This window comes from Perissodus microlepis, chromosome 19 (genome assembly GCF_051167445.1).
Source record: "Perissodus microlepis isolate ML-2025 ecotype Zambia chromosome 19, ASM5116744v1, whole genome shotgun sequence".
Taxonomy (NCBI): Eukaryota; Metazoa; Chordata; class Actinopteri; order Cichliformes; family Cichlidae; genus Perissodus; species Perissodus microlepis.
The window spans coordinates 13,207,440-13,223,869 of record NC_140479.1 but is presented as its reverse complement, the minus strand read 5'-3'; the positions used below and the strand labels follow the sequence as shown (position 1 = coordinate 13,223,869).

Below are 16,430 nucleotides of genomic sequence, written 5' to 3'. Positions count from 1 at the left end.
GAATCCTTCATTACTCACTGTGTTTACTGCATGCATATCTTTGGCCAAACAGAAAGCAGTTGCGCCCTTGTGAGCTGGATGGATATGTAGACCCGCTGTGCAGCAGCACGTCTAAGATGATATTGGATGAGTCACATTAGCAACCACTGCATTGTTTTTCTTGGCCTTCATGCATTAATTATACTGCAGTTTGGGGTATTTTTAAGCGGTTGAATAAGTTAGTTGCAACACAGACACAACTCTACAGCGCTCTGCCCATGAGTCGTTATTGGTTAACATCACTTGTCTTAAATTCAAAGTACTTCAAAACAGCGAATGATGATCCGCTACAAGGGACAAGGGCTTCACCTTTTCATGTGCCAGACATTTGATTCATGTTTCATACCGGCCTTTTAATGTAGTGTTACCATCCATACTACATCCAGGAAACTTCAAACTGAAGGGTGAAGAGAACAGCAATGACTGGCACATGTGGGCAAATGATCAGTCGTTGATTTAGGGAGTGCTTGATTAGCTTTTGCTTTGCATTCTGTTCGGTGGAGGATGTGATTTTAATAGTGTTTGATCATGCTCATTTAGTTGTAGGATTAGGGCAAGACTTTTTTCTTAGAATTCTGGAAAAGGGACACAAAAAAAAGATGTGCCCACCTTTTTTTCCAGTGGCCCTAATCCTCTTCCATAGTACCAAAGTGTGATCGTGATTAAAATTTGATTAATTGTGTGGCTCTAAACAGTTGTTAAGTAAGGTTAACACAGACTTGTTGCCTTAACTACATATTTACCTTTATCCCCCACAAAGGCCATTTTCAGCTTAAGAGGTTAATGAGATAAAGATGTGATATTTTTGTTACGATCAGAAGGATTCATTACCACGATAAATGTTTAACACTGATTGGTGACTGTGACTATTGTTTAATGTAGTTTCACATTTAAAACATTGCCTGTCAACTGTTTGCAGTAGCAGACTTCTCCACAGAGAGGAAAAGAGAGTTGTCTCCATATATGTTAACGGTTAGGGAGAATATGTAGAACGTATTTCAGTTTAGCGTTCTTGGCCATATTTTGTTTGTGGCTGTGTTTGTGTGTCAGCCTGTGTTTTTTACATAGTTCATCCCTACATTTGGCTGCTGGGAGATTTGCTGAAAACCCTTTGTAGTGAAGAATGAGAGCCACTGTGGGCTAGCTCAGATACAACAGGAGAGCACTGTGCATTGTTCTCTTGTTCTGTTAAAGTACTTCAGTGTGCATAAAGCACTAGCTAAAAGTAAAAATTTCCACGTCCTGTGCTAATTTTAACTTTATATTGTTTTTTCACGAGGGTCTCTGATCTTGTGCCCTACAAAGTGGTAATCAGCTCAGTCAGTGCAATCCATGGGAAACTACAGTAATTTCTGCTTTATGATAATCACATCTCGTTCAGAGTGGGCTTTGAAACCTGCTCTTTGATGAATGATTCATATGCACACGAAATACCAAACTAGCAATTTCATTATAATCATACAGCTCAACATGTTAGTTGTCTGCAAGAGAGAAGCCACAAACTAATCAATGTGTCACTCAATAAGAACAACTCAGATCTTGCTTTCTGGGTGCTTTGATGATGTAACAAAATAGGAACCCTGACATCATGGTAAAACACTCAAAGGTATTATACAGGCTGGAGCTGGAAGGATGTGAGAGGCAGGTTACATGCTGGACGTGGAAATGGACTGGCACTTGTATAGTGTTTTTCTGGTCTTATTTACCACTCAAAGTGCTACCAAAACCACAAGGCACAAATCACCATGCAATCATACAGCATTTTATGCACTTTATCTACCTTCAACTAAGGCCTTTATCCATTAGCCTAATGCCTTTGGACTGTGGGAGGCAGCACAGGGAGGCACAGTGGTATACATGAAGGTTCCGGTCTTGCTGTGAGGGAACAATGCTAACCAGTGCAATATCATGCTTCCCATGGTGCAGGTGGTATCCCAGGGCTAACACCGAGAGGCATACAATCTCGCACTCACACTTCTCCACCTGTGTCCAGTTTATCATTGCCAGTAAACCTAACGGACTTGGGTTTGGACTGTGGGAGAAGAGTACTCTGAGGAGGAAACAGCTATCAGTCTGAGCTAAATAAAAGGCAGTTTTGATTATTTTTATTTTTTATGCCTACTATCAATACTGCAACTATGTTGACAAGGTCTTAGAGCCCATCTGTGACCACTACAGGGTCAGAAGTGCACTAGCCTCCTCGTGCAGAAGGACTAAGGACGCTAGTGCTTGCAGAATCAGAAACTCTCACATTTGGAAACTTTTGGTAATTTCTGATTGCTTCCTCGAGACAACAGTCCCAGCTATCAAACTCTGGTTGAAAGGATGCCCGTAGCTTCAGTATCCATTGTGGCAGCAGAAATTGGCTTCAGCCTTAAGAATAAAATGAGATCTGATTTGAAAAGTTGTCTGTCAGCAGAACAAATGTTGCCTCTGCAGCAACCTCCCTCGGTACATTTAATTATGCTCAAGCAAGCTATCCCGTTAAGTCCACTGAGTTCACATTCGCCTGTTTAGGTACAATGGCTGCAGTGTTTTAGTGCCTCGGATGTAACTGTAGGAAAAAAAATTCTTTTATCTGCTTTTTTGGGTTTTGAGAAGTAAGCTTTAGAATTTCTGTTTATCTTTTCCCTCCATGCCCTGATAAATGAAAATTCTGTTCACATTTTGATCAAGTTGTTCTTGAAATTATAACCCTGTTAAATCTGTCTTGTTACATAAAAAAATGAAAATTAGAATGACAGATATAAATGACACTGAATTTTTATGAATAATAAAGTAAAAAAAAGGATAACGCATCATCAGGTGCTAACCACTGCACCACTATAAGCAGCCAAATTAGCAGGCTAAACTACAATAATAAACCTAATGTTGTTTTACAAATTCTGCCATGCACACAGGATAATGTCATTAACATTTCTCTTAGAAGCTTCTGTTCTAAACAATTATTAATGCACTGGAACACCTCCTCACATTGGCATATTTACTCACTACTTGAGCTATACCAACAAAGAAGAAAAGCCCTCGTGGGATGTGTGAAAGAAATCATTCTCAGAATAAGGTTGAGATGTCTCTGAGTGTCACCAGATGTCTCAAATTGATGTTGAAAATCAACAGCTGGCATTTTTTTTACTTCTTCAATGCAAAACGCTACATGTACAGTAAAATGTGCATAAAGGAAAGAGGTCTATATAATTAAACTTGTGCTTTTCATCATTGAATTACTCATCTCATGGCCACAAACTGTTCCAGCATAGCAAATGAGAGGGGAGAACTTTTTCTCCAACTTGAGATACCACTCTGTGACTGAACAAACCATTTTCATGCATTATTTGTGAATACTGGGCTGCCTGTTCAGAGGTGTTGCTGTATGTTTGACTAGTGTAGCAAAGCTTCAAAGAAAAAAAGGGGCTCAGTGTACAACAGCAAAATCACTTTCTTTAATGAGCATCAGGGAAGCCCAGTTGACACCTTCATTGTCATTGAGCAGCTCTTTAGTCCCTGGGATAATGGTTTCACGCTGAAGGCTTGTGATCCATTTCTTTGATAAAATCTTTTAAAGTTCACGTTGAGAGACAAAACAGTGCTTTACCTTACTCGCAATTCACGGTATACATGTCAAGTGAGTGGAGCATCTTCATCAGAAGGCATCCCTCTGATGGTACATCAGTGTTTGGCGTCTGGCATTGCTAGTATCTCGTCACATATTGTGAAAGCGTCTCAGCTCAATGCTAAGTTTGTTACACGAACAAAGCAAGTATTTAATGGAGATAACCTTTGATATTTCTGTAGTGACATGATCTCAGTCAGCTAGACTAAGAAAAATCTGTTAAACTGCTCAGTTTCAAATGCATTATGTCAGTCGTTTCTGCTCTGCAGGTAATAATTCATGCTGATGTTTGGCTTTTGAAAAATCAGTAATAGCTGACGAGAGGGAGAAGTGAGTTGATTTAGATTGGATCTCTCTCCAGAGAAGAGGTTGTATTTTTGGAGGTCTTAAGGGTCGGTTTCATGGGCAGCACTTTAAGTTAATAAGCTGGATCAAACAGTTGAACCAAAATCCTTGCTTGTTTACAAGACAGGGTTTATGCAAAAACATATTAATGTACCAGCATCTTATGACAAATGCAAAAAGCCTCTTAGAAACAACTCATCTCCCACTTAAAGCTTACAGCAAGCAGGGTGGGTGGCATTTTCACAAGAACACTTAGCTGTCTCTCCTTTTTTTAACCCTGTTTAACCTTGGTCGCTCGTTGTTAGAATGAGACTTAAGCCTTAGGAAAACATGACACCTGTATTAATGTAGCTGAAACATTTGAGAATAATTAAGTGTCGCCATACTCCTGTTTAAAGACCGTTTAATTAGGGATGTAGTATTTGCCTTGCCTCTGTTGGTAGAGGTCTGTGAATGACTGTGTATATACACACAGCGTTTTGGGATTGGTGAGAAACGTGTGTGGAATTTGGTGAAGGTCTTAATGAAAGTCAGAGTGCTTAGTGGACATGAGGGCTCCTCTGATGGAAATCAATGTGGTCTTTTGTAGCAGGGAGAGCAGCCAATTCCAGGCCTCAGCTGCCTGATGTGGTGTTGGCAGACTTTGACGAACATTTAATGACGCGTCACTGGGCTGGACAGGTAATTGATTTATTTAGGCAGTAATGTATGTATCCCTAGGTAAATCTTTAATTAATGGGCAAAAAGATGAGGACAATTGTGGTGCAGAAGGCCAAAGAGCATGAAATTCCAACAAGGTAGAAGGGTGGCTTTCTCATTTCCCTTTCAATTAGCTGTTAGTGCTTCATACTCCAGCTGTTTTGCATTACGTTTAGATATGTCTTTGTTTAGCTTGATCTTCTCTAGACAAGATCTTCCATGGCCAGGAGTTTAACTGCTATTGTTTTTGTTTTGCAGTTAAAAGATAGGCATAAAATCCTTTACGCAACTTATTTCAGAGTATTAAAATTCTATATTCGTATATTCTGATGTGGAAAAAAAAAGAAGTGGCTTGATCGCCAGTGCAAAAAAAAGTTGGCAACATGAACTTTCTGCTTATTAATAATCTGTGGAGGAATGTTTTAACTGGTATGTGAAAGGGGTGTGTCTGATTTATGTGTCTTCAGTGCCTGCTGGGTGCATAATAGCCTTCACTGTTCAAACTAACTTTGCTATAGTGGTGAGAAGCAGAGAGCTACACAATTTTAGTGTTTAATGTTTAAATGGTCTCTTCTTGTATGTAGTAAAAGAAGACATGAAGGGGGTTTGTGTGACAGAGGAGGATGCTAGGCATAGGACGGCCTCTAAAGTGAGCAGCTGAAAGAACAAGAAGATTGTAGAAGTTCCTAATTACCAAACATTCGGACAATTGCATTGAAACTTGGGATGATTAAGACATAGTTACACTAATCACACTGGACTGAACCACCAGCAGCACTGCCACTACGCCCAAAGACCACATTAGCCCTCTAAAACCTTGTGTGACTGACGTATTGGAAATGTCAATTTTTTCTGAGTGCAAACATTTCACAACCATGATGATTTTAGTGAAGGCCACACCAATTTGCAGGTCTGGCTGAGCCAAAGATCTACTGTCTGTATGCTTATCCTGCTTCCACTTTTCATGGGTAATTGGCTGCCTTTATGGACCCGTGCACTCCTCTGAAACAAAGGCCACAAGCACCACATACCTCATGTACAGGACTGTTCACTCAAAACAGTTTGCTGTTCCATATGTTTTAGTTCCCCATCATTAATGGATTTTGAAGGTATTTCAAAATCTCCACTTTAATCTCATTAAAACAAAAGTTGTGGTTCTGGATATTTGCAATTTTAATAGTAAAAGAAATAACATGGGTGTACACAACTAAGAGAGATGTGTGTTTATGCATAGGCATGTCTCCCTGACAGCTTGAGTCAAGCCTCATTGATAAATCCACTAAGCATTTAAAGGATTTTAGAGTGTGGGTGGGATAGAGTTAGATTGCTCACTGAGCTGAGATCTCTCTTCTCTGTTCTGTTCTCCAACTGTGTGCACAGCAGTTCATGTGTTTGTTATGCACCTAATTTTGTGGGTTCCCAAAAATAATTTTCTCTGGGAATTTGGAATAGTATTGTTACAGTCATTTTAATTTATTTTAATTGAAATGGACCAAACAGATTTATAAAACTGATATATTATTTAAAGATGTACAAAAAATCATAAAAAGAGCATAGACTCACTCAGCTGCCAGACATTCAGTTGTACCCTTGTTCTGACTAACGTATGAAACTTTCAGAATGCTTCAGCAAGCTCTGATTTTTTTTTACTTAATGAGATTCTGTTGGAAATTGAGAGTATGACACTGTTCATTTACAGTGAGTTCAAAATGTATTCTGACCCCTTATTTCTTATGTATGAGGTTTTATTTCACAGAGCCTTCAGCTGTAAAAGAACATTTCTGAGCTTTGCTGGTAGAAAAATTAATTGCTTGAACATAGTTTAGAAAGCATGCACATTTGTTCTTCATGTCTGTGTAGATCTCAATAACAATTTGGCCAAAAGATCATTTTAGAACTGACTTTATATTACAGCCAGTGCTAATTATATTATATCAGTATCCCTGTTACTTCATTACATCTATACCATGATGCTACTGTAGCTACTTAACTAGTTAGCTCTGGAAACAAAAATCAATCGACAGTCAATATGACAATAGCGAGGGTGAATTTATTGAGAGCAGAAATGTCTTTGCGCTTAGAAGTACAACCAAGGACTTGCTTTGACAAAAGGACAAAGACTACATGCATAGAGGAAAAAGAGGATATATAGCCTAGGAATAGTGTTACAAGAAGGGGAAAAAGGGAAATTATGCATCTTTGGTGGCTCTGTGGATGATAAAAAGAAAAAAAACAGAATTGCGGAAGTCAGCACCTGCTGAATTGTTTGAGGTTAAGCTGGAAGCAGAGGCATGTAATCAAAGGACAGAGCGAGGAAGGAAAAAAACAACATCTACTGCTCATAAAGCATAGGTAAGGCATTATAGCAGCTGAGTTATGTGACTGGACACGGGTGTTCCATGCACAGTTACACAATCTTTTGAAAGAGAAAATCCCCTTTCATAAAATGTACTAGAGTGAGTCGTGGTTCTACATGCTGACTGCAATAAAGAATAAACACAGGGCATGTTTGCAAGTGAAAATTAACTTGAGCTCCACTGGAAATAAATTGTTGCCTTCTTGCAGTACAATTGTTACTGTATATTGATTTTTGAAAAGTTGTTGTTGAAAGTTCAGCAATAATCATTTCCATTTCATGTTTTAAGGTATATTCATATAGTTTTGAGCGATAAACCCATACTTCAGAAGTCCTCTGCACAGTGGGGAGTCATGCTAGAAGGATCACTTAAGCATCACTTCAATTATCAGGCCTCTGTTACATGGCTAGATAGAAGACACTTTTGAATAAAAAGCAAACAAAAACTCACATGGAATGAACCAATAAATGCTAAAAGAACATTGAGCCCACAATGACAGCAACTTTATGTTCTGATGAGAAAGATATTGACGTCTCTGATCAAAATTCTGAACGCTGTGTAGTGTGAACAACAGAGTCTGTAAATCATCTCTGATCATTGTCCTTGCAATGAAGCATAGTGGTGGCAGCTACTAAACTTACAGTAATTGTTCTCTGTAGCAGAGGTGTGTTGACTAGTCAGAATTAAGGGTGAACTGCAGCCAAATACAGAGATACTTGGAGAAAAAAATTTGAGTTTGTAGTTTACCACTCATCACTGCAGTTACCCAAAGCATACAGCTTAAGTGGCAAGCAATTTTGGGACAAGTCCCTGACTTCAGTTGTGTTGAATAATGCTCCAAGAAACTCCAAGAACCAAGAACTACAGTACATAATGACCATAATGCACAGGGCCACATTTGGTGAAAATCAAACAGCAGCATATGAGCAAAAATATGGAAACAGTAAGTGGACTGGTGCTTATATTGTGTATGTCTACTGACTTTGAGCACTCAGTGTGTTCTATTACAAGTCTCATTCACCTTCATGTACCTAAGCATTTTTTCACCAACCTTCCATACTCTCCCTCTTTTGCGGTCTCTGCATCACCTGAGCCACAGGCGCCCCTATGCCTCATATCAATAGTTAAGCATGGTGGAGGAAAGGTGATGATTTAGGTTTTGCATGACGTGGGTGACTTGCAGTCAGGAAATCACCCATAAACCTTTCTGTGTATTCTGCCACCTAAAGCTTGGCTGAAACTGGTTCATGCAACAGCACGATGATCCCAAGGATACCCGCAAATCTGCAGTAGAATGGCTGAAAAAGAGTTAAGGACATTTATGTTTAAGACCTTACATGGTGAGGCATCTGAAATATATGTGTTATTGGTGAAGACTATGGGCTCAAAATGTGGTCATAAATATTTTGTACTTGTAAAAAAGATTTGTATGTGTAAAAAAGATTTGTGTGTGCGTAAAAAAGATTTGTGTGCGTAAAAAAGATTTGTATGTGTAAAAAAGATTTGTGTGTGCGAAAAAAGATTTGTGTGTGCGTAAAAAAGATTTGTGTGTGCGTAAAAAAGATTTGTATGTGTAAAAAAGATTTGTGTGTGTGTAAAAAAGATTTGTGTGTGCGTAAAAAAGATTTGTATGTGTAAAAAGAATTTGTGTGTGCGTAAAAAAGATTTGTGTGTGTGTAAAAAAGATTTGTATGTGTAAAAAAGATTTGTGTGTGCGTAAAAAAGATTTGTGTGTGGACTTAGAAAAAAAACCCCTGCAAGTTACAAGTACGAATTTTGACCCTATTTTTCTTCCTTTCATCTGATTGGTCAATGTCATGTCAATCACAAATGTAACAATCCAATCAGAGAACAGATGGGTTTGGCTGTCGGAGGGGCGCTTTTTTTGAACTGCAGGTCTTTGAAGGGAATAAATGCCTTTTTACATGCCAACCCAGCATTTTTCTTCATCACCACGAAGGAAAACAGTCTGTGGTCGTCCGAGTTTGGTGATTTTTGTGTCACAGGTCTACGTGTTTAATATAGGGACTTCCACAGCCTTTTCAACAGCGCTGCGGACTGCGGGGTGGGGGCGGGCAGTGTTTTGGAAATGACAGTCTTCATTACAAAGCTTTCTTCGTTATGAATTAGCATACATGTTTTTATTGAACATTTGAAGAACCAGCAAAAAAAACAGAAACTCTTGTAGAGGACATAAAGTCAGAGATAGAAAAGACAAGGAGCAGGTGCATCTAGTACAGGTAGAGCTGCTGCAAAAACCCACAGAGCCCAGCAGCCAGCGCAACAAATTCTGGATCCTTTGCTTTTAGTTAGCAGTTAGCATTAGCAGCACATCCTGCGTCTGATGTGAAAGGACTTTTATGCTGCCCACTGTGACTCACAGCAATAGTCCTGGGTCAGCCCTGACTTTGTGTTAAACTAATCCTAAAGTAATAATGGTATTTCTAACCACTGATATACCACAACTTTTTCCTTTCAACAGCTACTGAAAGTTAGGGGACCTAGCTGCTATCGGATATTTATATAGAGATCCTCCAGCTTCAAACTGTATCACCCTTCAAGGACCTGCAGTTCAAAAAAGCGCCCCTCCGACAGCCAAACCCATCTGTTCTCTGATTGGATTGTTACATTTGTGATTGACATGACATTGACCAATCAGATGAAAGGAAGAAAAATAGGGTCAAAATTCATACTTGTAACTTGCAGGGGGTTTTTTTCTAAGTCCACACACAAATCTTTTTTACGCACACACAAATCTTTTTTACGCACACACAAATCTTTTTTACGCACACACAAATCTTTTTTACACATACAAATCTTTTTTACGCACACACAAATCTTTTTTACACATACAAATCTTTTTTACAAGTACAAAATATTTATGACCACATTTTGAGCCCATAGAAGACCCTCAAAAAATCTAAACAATAGTCATATTAATGCAGTCTGCTTTAAATGTTAGTAGAAATCTTTCTGAGTAAGAAAACATGTTTAATATTATCCTGGTCTCATTTTGGCTGAAGCCAACTGTAAACTGTTTAGTGCAATGAAAGTCAGCATATACAATCAATCGCTCTTTAAGGCTCATTTGAAATGACTGCAGGATTTATGCAGGGGTCTCCTTTTTAGGCAGCAGTGTATTGGTCTGTGACTTTGTAGTAATTATCCATGGACTAAGGACAAAGTGAAAGAGGGAGAGCGTACGTGTGTGTGTGTTCGTGAGTGTGATGGCATGGTTGGAAGACATATAAGTGGGGGAGAAAGTTTTTGCATCTACTTTACAGTATCACGCTTCTATTCGATCTTGCAATAATTAGTCTTTGAGTTTAGAAGGTGAAGACAGAGTCAAACAAAATTAGACAAATCTGCCTACAGGTAATTATGCAGTCTATTGATATCCAATAACCAATTCATATGGCTCCTTGGACTTTCATACTATCACTCCAGTTCACTCTGTACCAAAACTGCAGATGCTTTGTTGACATAAAAATGGTGAAGTTTACAATGGTTATTTATTTAGTGAAATGCCTCAGTGTACTTTATTATTGCTGCAGAAACTCCAGTAATAGTTGGTGATTCAGCTATAAGACTTTCACTTTCCTTTTCAGCTTGTCTGCTAGATAAAAAAGACTCAGCCTGTACAAACGGTTCATCAAAATACTTTTTAGTTTAAAAAGGCAAGATCATACAGCGTTTACAAATTTTAATGGAGGAAGCAGACTTATGACTAAGCTGGACTAATAAATAAAAGGGAGTGCAACGTGGATGCTAAATCTGTGCCAGAAATTAAATAAACAAAGCAATGAACTGTATTTTACTGAATTTCTTAACATAGTCATTCTTTGCAACATGTACTCTGAAAGTAAAATGAGGATTTGCTATTTTTGCAGGTGAGCCACTGAATGGTAGGACTGCTCCTGGGATTCCTAAAGGATACTGGAGCTTCTCCTGGATAGCTGAGGACAACCTCAGTTTTCCCAGTGACTCAGTTCCTATTTCAGGTAAGTGAGGTTTTGTCAGCCCTCCTCAAACAGACCACAGATCTCTGTTCCCAGTTGTCCTCAACACCTGGCGTCAGCTTTCCCTCAGCACACATTAAATCTCTGTCTTGTCTGCTCTCTACAAGGCACAAAATTGAGATTTTGTTGAAGATAAACACGTATTTACTCTTGAATTCACACACTCACACACACACGCATCATCTGTGAGGTGTTACATTTCTTACAGGTGAAATTACAGCAGAGATGAAATGAAACAATGCATATAAAAAAAATACAGTTCTACATAAGCAGTTTAATTAAGACATTTAACACAAGTTCAAAACCTAGAAAAAGCTGGAAAGAGGTTTTTTTTATTTGAGATGTGCTAATTTCAGTTGGCTGATACAATATCTTGGTTTGTTTTTTCTAAGTGTGACCTACAGATTCAAATTTTTTGCCAGTTCTTATTGTCTTTCTAACAACTATATCTTATAGTATATACGAGCAAAAGTAAACTTTTTTGTCAAAAGCACACTAGAAATAAGTTAATTCCAGACCCTGGCTGGTTAATCAGTGTGTCTCTAGTAAAAATGTACATGTAGCCAGGTTGTTTTCTGGTATAAAATAAAATGTAAAATTCTCTTCCATATAAATGTAATGGAAGAGAAATGGGACTAAAATATCTAGCATGAGTCTTTGAAGAAGGCTTAATTTTAAATAATCAACCCATAAAATGGCCAAAAAGTGTTTTTATTAATAAGTGAACTCCATGTGTAGAAATCAATTAGAACTTTGCTGTTTTATATTCAGAGCAAACTTTTTCAATGTCAAATAATGAAAATCAATTTCTTTCTCTTTGAATCCTGAAAGCAGCAAGGCGTAAAGAATTATTTTTTTCAGGTTTATTTAAAATGACAATCTTGTCATAGACATCACTAAGCCTTAAAGCTGTGTTAGTAACAGATCTGCTGTCTGTTTAAAAAAAAAAAAAAAAAAAAAAAAGAGTTTTCACAGGGCAGTTTGGACTTAAGTATACACTTACTGCCTCCATAGAACCTTAGAGGGTAAGTAATAGCCATGTGTTGATAATCACATGAACTTCACTAACTCGTCATCAGAAAGTGTGGCCACCTGAGACGTTAAAACAATGAACTGCAAAGCAAACAATTTGCACAGGAGTGCACCAGCCTGCAAATTCACGCAAAGATCAAACCATTCTGTTTGGGATCAATTAGCATGTTAATTGTTAAAGTTTATAACAGTACCATAAGAAAAGACTAAACAAGTATGGTTCATTTGGAAGGGTAGAAAGCTTCTTTCTAAAAAGAACATGACTGCATGGCTTCATTTTGCATGCTTGCATCAGAACAAATCAGAGATTTTTGGAAAAAATGTGAGATGAGACCAAAATGGAGATGTTTGATGCAGAGGAACATGTGTGGTAAAACCACAACACAGCATATCAACAAAAACACCTCCCAGCAACTGTCAGGCACAGTAGAATCAGGTGCTGTAATAGTGTGCATAAATGCAAACCTACGAACCTCAATAAACTGAAACAACGCTTTAAAGAAGAGCGTGCCAATTCCTCCGCAATGATGTGAAGTCCTACAGAAAACCATTCTTCAAATTATTGAGAAGGTTGCTCTACAATCTACTTGATCACAGAGTATACTCTGTGTATTCTATACTAGTTTTAAGGTGAAAACATGCCTTTTCACATCATTGTACTTGCATATGAAGCAGTTTACTGCTTTGCTGCGGGATTGGATATACTCAGAGATGATAATTTGAAATTGATTTCACAGACACAATTGCAATCACTATTTTGTAACTCCTGACACACATTTTAAAATCATCTCAAATGTAATGTCATGTAAATCTGCTTAAGGGCCATAATTGATTAACCATTCCTTTATTTGTACAAATTCTGTGTGTGACAAAGGCTAAGAGGTTTATCTACTCCACTATTCGTTCTCAAAGATCCTTCAGGACCCTTGTTAATGACTTTAATTAGTCATGTTTTGTAAACAAGAAGAAATTAAGTGGGTTGATTTTGGCATTATGTTTAAAATTAGCTAATCATAGTTCAAAAGCAAGCTTTTAGTGGGCCAATCAAATCTGAAGAGATGGCAAGAGAGGAAGAAGAAAAGAGTCATTTTTTTAAGACCATGTCAATGACACTGGCCTCAAAGGTCGGTTTTCTGTGCTGAAGCCGTTCTAAATGTAAAATGTTTGAATGAATAAAAACACAGTTTCTTGCAGCTGTTGTCTTAGAGCATCAGTCAAAGCTGATGCTGAGACAGCAAAACCAAAAGTGACTTTGAAAAGTGATCTAAAGATGTCAGAGTTCAGTATTACATCACTTGGTGTGAGCATCTGTGTAACCCTTTAGGTGCTTGTGTGCATCTTTGTCACATCAACCCATTCGCATCACTCGGAGGTGACGGCTCCAGAAAGATTTTTTTTTTGCCCATTTCCAGCCATCCTGGAGGGTTGGAGGTCATCCTGTAAGTGATGATTCAAACTCCCAATAGCACCAAACTGTCACCCAGCTGTTTATGAAACACATCTTTGACAGTGGATCTCTGGGACCATGCTTCAGCTGCTCATGGCTCTGACAGTCCACAGTGAACCTGACTGAACTGGTGTCAGTTACACAACAGATTGCCATACTGTTTTTGAATCAATCAGCCTGTCATGGACACAGCCAACTACATTTTTCTGCTATTTCATGCAATGACAGCTCTGACCTATTGTCTCTAGTATGTTAACAAGCCCAGAGAGGGTTTATTTTTATTTTTCTGTATGTGAGTTCTGAAGTGAGTTTGGCTGGAGCAGGAAGGCTTACATCTGGACAGTAAAAGCTTGATGATTACAAATGCTGATGTAGAGTAATGGTGAGCTTCAGTGAAACAAATTAAATGTTGATTGAACAGACAAGAACAAATATACACTTTTACTAGTACTCGTTATAATGCATTGTATTCTGTCAGTATATGGGCATTCTTTCCTTCCTATTTGTTCTTTGTATTTCATTTCTTGGAGAGATTACATTTTTAAAAGCCAAAAGGAGTCATGACTCTTTGGTTCTTCTGATAAATCTCCAAGGGACTTTTAAAGATTGGCTGGTTTTATATTGTGTAACATAGCATCAGAGGGTGCTGAGAAAAGGTTTGAGAGAGGACAAGTCACAACAACATGGCACGGTGAACTTGGCTGTAGGCTGCAGCGATAGATCTCTGCTCTCCCTACAGCATCTGCTGTCCGCTGGCATTTATTACCTACCACAAAAGCCAAAAGCACAGACCGACTGGACCTACGCCACCATACTCTCCCTCTCTCGCTCTCTCTGCATCGCTGCTTCGATTAGCAGCTTTAGCTGCAAAGATACAGGGCAACTCATCTTCCTTGTTTGAATTTCAGTGCTGGTAAACTGATTTTATTGTCCCACTGTGTCAGTGATGTCAATAACGTCACAGCCCTCGGTCTTGAAGTCTTTCCTGCTTCCCATCAACATTTATGTCCTTCTTTGAAAAATGGCAGCAGGAACTGACCAGAGCCATATTCTCTTTTGCTAAAACCTTCCCATATGCCGTCTTTATCACTTTAGACCTGTTCTCTTCATGGAGATGGATTGTCCTGCATCAGCTGTGCCTGCCAGCTGTAACACAGGCATTCAGATGGATGCTAGCCACTTGAGGAGTTGCTGTGCTCCACAATGGAACATCTGCCTCACTCAGCTGGTAGTGCTGTTCTTGTGTAATGAGACACAGCGCTGGAATAAAACACATTTGCAAAGGCAGAGGGTTATAAAGGATAGAGCACTGGAGCAGGTGCTTAAATGTGGCTGCCTCTTGGAGTCATATCATTTAGCCTTTCCAACCCCTACTAGTTGGTGCACTGTTTTATTTCCACAGCTATTTAAAGTGGTGAAGTGCATGGAGTTAGGCTCCCCTGAACATTCATTTAAGTGTAGTCATTCAAACAAATTAAAAAAAAAAGTTCCTCCAGTGTTCATGCAAGGGATATCTAGATACATTGTAGATTCCAGGATGAGGCAAAACTATAGTTTAGTATCACATTCAAGACCCATTAGAAAATTTTTTATTGAGGTAACACAAAAATCACATCAAATCTTTAACACCAGCTCTTAGTATCTCGCTCCTCACGAGACTAAAACCTCATTAGTCTCACACACACTGTTTTCTGAACACTTTCCTCCCTCTTTTTAAGCCCAGACTCAAAACTCACCTATTCACATTAGCCTATTCCACATAAATTTTTCCATCCTGCTACTTTAATTTATTTTTTTTCTTTGCTCAACGTTTTATCCTTATTATTTTGTAAATGGTTATGTTTGTTGTTGTTATTGCTTGTGTACAGTGTCCATGAGTGTTTTGAAAGGCGGTTTCTTAAATAAAATGTATTATTATTATTATTATTATTATTATTATTATTAAAGTGGATATTGTGTCTAATAGCTAGGAAGTAGTGAACCTAACAGGATGTTGTTTATATTAGAGCCAGAAAACCATTTAATATTGTGGCTGCACCTTCAGACTCATGAGAGGGAAAAGTGTCCCCTTCTCACCTCATCTCCTGAACAAAAGTCACACAAAAACACAAACATGCTCATTTATTCTCAATATTTTTACAATTACTTTTATGTCATCAGATTAGAAATGTGACCCTCCCATATCCGGATAGCTAACAAGAGCCAGCTAAACAACATTGGTTATACGTTAACCTTATGCTAGCTAATGTTATGCATGAGTATTGTAAAAACCATACTTTCCCTGTGGCGAACAGTTTGATATTAAGCTCTGTTTACAAGCTCTGTTTTGTAATTTTAACTTATTTTATGTATTTTATGACTACTGTTCCTTTTATTAATTTTGTTTTTTGTAAGGTGACCTTGGGTTTCTGAAAGGCGCCCTCAAATAAAATGCATTATTATTATTATTATATTGCACAATGGTTAATTAATATGTCACATATGAGCTATTACATCTTTATTTACTCAGCATCAAAGACCAGAAGCAATAAATACACTTATAAAAACATTTCACTTATGCCAGTGAATAGAAGCTAACAGAGGCTAACAGTAGTTAACAGCGGCAAAAACAGCGGCGCCACTGTTAGTTCAGCATATGATGAACAACCTGCCTCAGTATGGCACTGAGCCATATTGGACTCCGTTCACACAGGTTTACAGCCTCTTCCGAAGTAAATAAAGGCTGATGGGTTAGGGTTAGGGTCTTCTCACCCAGGATTAATAGCTGAGGTAAAGATAGCAGCCACCATAGCTGGGATTAGGCACTTGAATAGTGAGGGATAATAAAACAGAACTCAGTTCACTGGAATCTACTGACTTTAGTGGTGAAAATTTCGAACACT

At 38.3% G+C, this 16,430-nt stretch overlaps 1 protein-coding gene across 4 annotated transcripts in view; it reads left to right on the top strand.

Annotated features, from left to right (window-relative positions):
• Nucleotides 1–16,430, top strand: part of alk (ALK receptor tyrosine kinase) — a 419,315-nt gene that overhangs the window by 151,059 nt on the left and 251,826 nt on the right. For all 4 annotated transcript variants that reach the window (XM_084914796.1, XM_084914794.1, XM_084914793.1 and 1 more), the window contains exon 2: nucleotides 10,941–11,051. In XM_084914796.1, coding sequence (XP_084770922.1) covers nucleotides 10,941–11,051 — 111 coding nt within the window. The remainder of the gene's footprint in view (nucleotides 1–10,940; nucleotides 11,052–16,430) is intronic.